The 5,885-nt window shown below is 44.7% G+C and overlaps 1 protein-coding gene across 1 annotated transcript in view; it reads left to right on the top strand.

Moving 5' to 3' along the window:
* Nucleotides 1-4,831: 4,831 nt before the first annotated feature.
* The window catches only part of Slc10a7 (solute carrier family 10 member 7), a 321,845-nt gene continuing 320,791 nt past the window's right edge, over nucleotides 4,832-5,885 (top strand). Inside the window, exon 1 of the mRNA XM_004645437.2 lies at nucleotides 4,832-5,473. Coding sequence (XP_004645494.1) covers nucleotides 5,374-5,473 — 100 coding nt within the window. The 5' untranslated portion in view covers nucleotides 4,832-5,373. The remainder of the gene's footprint in view (nucleotides 5,474-5,885) is intronic.

Here is a 5,885-nt window from a genome sequence, read left to right on the forward strand (position 1 = left end):
CATCTTAGGCATAATAAGGAACAGGTATTTTTCATCAAGTATTGATATGTTGAACTTTAAGTCCCTACATAATATGATAAAAAACATTTAAAAATTAGATTATATTTTAAAAAATAGGATAAAGAATTCTATGCTTCTCATCCTACCTGTTCTTTCTAACATGACATCCTCTCACCAACTACTCATGCTAGTCTTAGAGTTTCACAGAAAGTCATGCTCTTTCGTTGAAATTCAACATACCTGTTCACCCTTCAGATCTCTGGCTGCCTTTTCCGATCTAAGTTATTTTCATCTTGCTTTTTTAACTCCATGAATTGTTTGCATTTTGTTTCCTTTATAAGTACCACAGGTTAGGTTTTGTTTCTTTTTACCTGATACATGCCTATCATATAGCAGAGGCATATTATTTCAATTAACAAATATCTATAGTTTAAATGTGTCCCCTCAAAGTCCTTGTTTTAGAAATGTAACCCCAAAATTTATATTTGAATGTACTTGGAGGGAGGGGGGTTTTGGGTTGAGGTAATAAAAGTGGGGCTCCCAAGATGGTAGCAGTGGCTTTGTGAGAGCGATCCAGGCAGAAGTGTGGTCTGTCTTGCCATGTGATGCCACCCATCATGTTGCGATGCAGTAAGAAGCCCTCACCAGGTGTTAAGATTATGCTCATGGACTCTCCAACCTTCAGGATTATGACTCAATAAATTCTTTATAAATTATCTGATCTGAGGTGTCCTGCTAGAGCAACAGAAAAATGAACTAAAATGTTGAATAAACAGTTGTGTCATTTAGAGCTGTTTTTGTGTGTCCATCTTCATTGTGATGCTATCAATTGTGGTGGGAGGTGTGACACTGAGAAAAATTTGGGACAAAGAGGCCAAGTGAAAGATAATGAGAGAGAAGAATTGTAAGACAGTAATGGGACAATAAAAGGCAAGGAAGGGCATTATAGTGGGTTGAATGGTAGCCACACCAAATATAAATTCGTATCAAATTGCTAGAAGCTGTGAATATTACTGTATTATTTTCCTAGGGTTGCTGGAATAAAGTACTACAAACTGTGTTGCAAAACATTTGGTTTCTTATAGTCTGTGAGGCCACAAGTCTGAAATCAAGATGTTGGTAGGGTTTGTTCCCACTAGAAGCATTGAAGTAAGCTGTTCCATGTCTCTCCCAGCTTTTGTGTCATTGCTGAGCACTTATGACATTTTTTGGCTTGTAGACACAACAATCCAACTTTTGCTTTCATCTTCATATAGTGTTCTCTGTGTGTGTGTCTTACGGGTTTTGACAAGACATTTCTGTCAGAACACCACTCACTGACTTTAGGACCTGCCTTAACCCAGTGTGGCCTCATCTTACCTAATCACAAAACACAAAGATGTTGATTTACAACTAAGATCAAATTCTGAGATTTCAGTAGGTCATGAATTGTGGCTCGCTCTCCAACACAGTAACCAATTTGGAAAAGTTATCTATGTAGATCTAATTAAAGGATCTTGAGAGGTCTTCTAGATCTGAGTAGAATGTAGATACAATGACAAATGTCTATGAGGCACACACACAATATGAGGTCCAATCTGATGACAAATGCAGAGACTGGAGTGATGTAACCACCAGACAGATACGTAGAGAAGAATGTAACGTGAACACAAAGAGGGAGACTTCAGCACAGCAGGCACAAACCAGGGAAGCTGAGGAATGCAGCCAGCCATTAGAAACTGGGGAAGGAATGTTGGATTCTCCTTCACTGTCCTCAGGTGTGTGGCCCTGCCAATATCTTGATTTTAGGTTTTTTGGGGGGGATATTTTTTCTTTTTATTTATTTACACTGACACATAACTAAATTTATGGAGTACAGTGTGTTATTTTGATACCTGTAAACAGTATAATGCTCAAATTACGGTATCTGATACATCTATCACTTCAAAAATTTCTTTTTCTTTTTATGAGTAGAATATATTTGAGGGAAAGAAAGCTCCTTGACAAGAAAGGGACAGGAGGGGGGCCCATGCAGGTAGTTCCCCCAAAATTGCTTTCTTTGTAGTGAAACATTCAAAAATCTTGTTTTGAAATATTTACTAAAATCACCCATTGTGAAAAACTTAGATAAGTATAATCACAGTCTGTGATGTGACTAAGAAACCTCTGTAACAGGTGCAATAGCAGTGTATTTTTGTAGAATCGCTGGGTTTCAGCCAGACAGCTGGGCTTCAGCCAATTTCATGCCCCCGAATGGTTCAGACCATGTCCAAAGGCCTCATCATAACCAAGCAAGTTATTTCTGTATTTTATATCTGTATGCAGCTATAAACACCCACTGCCATTGGTACTCAATGGAGCTCACTGAACCGCTTTCCATTTTTGCTGCCCAATTCAGAAACTGCTCTTTGCTCAAACTGTTAAAGCTTTTAACATTAAGAGCCCTATAGGTACCAAAAATGCAAAGCACACAGAATGCCATTATTTTTCACAGAATTAGCAGGTATGTATCACCTGTTTTGTTTTAGATTGTTTATTTATTTCACTGTTCCTTATTTTGAGTTGCTGGATTGTCCAAAACTTCAATCTTATCTTTTTCTTCTTCTCATTTAAAGGTTTAAGGTTATCCATGGTGGCTTCAAAGCCAACACTACCATCTTGATCCTCAACTCTGAACTGTATTTTGAACTATGTACTTCTGAATCTTTCTGATTCATTGCAAATAAGGGCACACTCATTTGAATAATTTTGCCAAGGTTCACATTAACATTTTCAATACTGAAATGACTATGGGGTGCAGCTTCCATTTCTTCTCTTAGTGTTCATCTGCCTGGGCAATCTGTGGTAGAAAGTTCTGAATTTGGTCTAGTAATGGATTCCTCTCTATGTAAATTGTTTGAAGAATGGAGATCTTTCTAGAATTAGAGTTGGTATTGATGAGAGTAACTTGTTCTCATCAGCTTTCACCTGTAGTCAGCAGTTCTTTGGACACTGAGACCCCCAAGAACTCTCAGGTGGGTTATGAAGAACTGGGGCTGGTGTGAGACTTTTTGAGGACCTCCATGCCTCTGCCAACACTTTGATTTTGGACTTCAGCTCTCCAGAACTGGGAGACAACACATTTTTCTTATTTGAAGGCATGCAGTTTTGGGTATTTGTTGCAGCAGCTGTAACACACTAATGCAAGCTTCAACTGAATAGAAGTTACAAGAAACTATTTTTTTTCAAGTAATAAAATGAACAATCTTTAGATTCTACCTTATACATATCAGTCATTAGTAAATAAGAATTTGTGAACAGCCATAAAATTAAGTCAACTTAATTTCTGTTATGATCTTTTAATACAAAAATATCCCTTCAATGAGTGAAATGTAAGTCCTTTTTTTCTTTTATTTTAAAGTGAGAAATGATAAACAGTCAAACAGTGAAACAGTTTTGAATCAAGTTAGGACAGTTAAAATAGTTTAGATACACTGCACTTTGTTGTCTTCCTGGTACTTATTCAAAGTATAAGACATAGGCATGACATCTTGAGTAAACACTATTAGCATGGAACCTTTTCAAGGAACTAAGAGAAGCTAGCTGTAGAACTATCCTAACTATCTTGTGATATATAATCTTTCTAAGCCCTTTTAAAAATTATTTTTTTTGGTACCAGGGATTGAACTCAGGACCTTGTGCTTGCCAGATAGGCACTTACTGCCACTGAGCTATCTCCCTGGTCTTTCTAAGCCTTTTTAACCTAGGAAGATACTAACAAAATATACATATAGTAAACTATATTTCATATATATTCACTTGTAACTGTCTTACAGTATCAGATTTTATGATAGCTCATGTGCTTCTTGAATTTATAAATTGTATTTCTGCCTCCCTATTAAATTCTTTGAGGTTAACTTTATTTTACATTACCTCAAGTGTAATTACATGACACTGGGTGTTGAATAACCTACAAACAACAACACAGCTGCTTAAGGCAGCCCAATTTCTGGATTAAAAATCTTGTCTCCAAGACAAATCAAAATTAAATAGGAACACTTGCACCACGTGGCCCTTTCAAGCTCTGAATTTAGAATTAGTTTAGCATCAACAGTCCCTTCCAAACCTTCCTGAAGTGTCACAATCATTCACGTGGCAGACGCCAGGCTGCTTCAACATGACACCAGTGTTCTTCACTTGGATGCTTAATGGGGAGGGGTTGATGCTCCTTCAGTCCTAAAGGCAGGAAGTCCGCTCCAGAAGCCATCAGTGTCACGCCGGCCATCAGGCAACGCTTCAGGCAGAACGCAGGGGCCGCACCTCAGGACCCCACGCCCCTCGGAAGGGGGTCCCTGGTCGCCTCCCTCGAGTAGCTGTGCTGCTGCCGGGTGGTCAGCCGGGGAGGAGTGTGGGGGGCGTGACCACACCTGGACTCGCGACTGAGCACCCAGCTTCGCCCACGTGCAACTTCTTGGGTTCACACACTCACTCGCCGACCTCCCGGCTCCCGGGGCCAGGTGCCGGCCGGGACGAGGGTCAGTGGAGCCCCCGTCCAAGGCTACCGACTCGCTGAGGTTCGGCCAGCTTTCCCGGAGGCAGCGGGAGCTGAAAGGCTTGGGCGTCTGCCGGGAATACCGCTCGCAGCCCACGCCGGGGGTCTCACCTCCTCCACTCAGGACCGTAGGACGCGCCGGGCAGCTCCCAGCAGCGCCGGCAGCGGCGGCCCCGCCCCGCCCCGTCCTGTGACGTCACTCCGGCGGCCAGTGGCACCGTAATGTCCCGAAGAGGTGCGCCACAAAAACCCTGCAGCGCTGCCGGTGCACCTCCCAGGGAGATACGGCGCGCCAACCCTGTCCGTGAGCGTCCATCCGGCCGAAGGGAGGCTCGCGGTGCGCGTAAGCTCTAGGAGTACGGGCAGCTGCGCGTGAGATTTGTTATAAGCAAGAGACCCGCTGAGTGGGGAGGCGGTGGCTCCTCACGCGCTTCCCCACTCTGTGTTTCCGAAGCGGTGGCAGGCCGAGGCAGCAGCAGGTCTTTCAGTCCTCAGGGGTGGCTAGCCTTTTTTCAGTCGTTTGCGCCAGCCAGGGTGGCCCAGGTGTCCGTTCCAGTTCATCTGTACTTGAGGACCCGCAGTCGGAGCGGCTCCGAGCGGGAGTGCGCGCCTCTTAGGCGGCGCGCGGTAGCAATGGCGGCGCTCTGTGAGACGCTCCCGTCACCGAGATCCACACTCCCAGCCCTCCGCCGAGCCGTCCGAGCCGCCCTCCGCTCTGTAGTTTACAAGTGGCAATTTGACTTGCTCTGCTGCATGTCTGGAGGCGCCAAGGAAAGTGTGGAGACGCCCCGGAGACTGAGGCATCGCAGTTTGCAAAGAAAAAAAGCCAAACAAATAAACAAAACCCACCCACCCTAGCAAGCATGAGGCTGCTGGAGAGGCTGAGGAAGGAGTGGTTCATGGTCGGGATCGTGGTGGCCATCGCGGGAGCCAAGCTGGAGCCGTCCGTGGGCGTGAACGGGGGTAAGCGCCCGCCTCTGCCGGCCGCACCGCCTGCGAGTGGTGGGAAGCGCCTGCCCCGTCTGGCCGGGCCAGCCCGGCGTGTCCCTGGGCTCCTTGGGCAGATTTTCTAATTCACCAGCCCTAGAGAGCACTTAGGATTAGGAGTGAGGCGAGGGAATGGGAGCGCAGATCGCCTTTGCTGCGAGCAATCAATGAGTAGTCTCACTGTCGCGGAGTGAAGTTACAGAGAATGAAACTTAGTCCTCTTGGCTTCCTAGCACCATCCCAGCCCAAGGGACTCAGGCTGCCAGCACTTTCTCATCTGTCTTGGAAACTGGACCTTATTCTCTGTTTATTTCCGATTCCTCCCCATTAAAAAAAAAAAAAAAAAAATGGAGGGGAGGGAGGGGGAGATATTCCCGACCCCAACTCA

The sequence above is a fragment of the Octodon degus genome, unplaced genomic scaffold (genome assembly GCF_000260255.1).
Source record: "Octodon degus isolate 3935 unplaced genomic scaffold, OctDeg1.0 scaffold00227, whole genome shotgun sequence".
Taxonomy (NCBI): Eukaryota; Metazoa; Chordata; class Mammalia; order Rodentia; family Octodontidae; genus Octodon; species Octodon degus.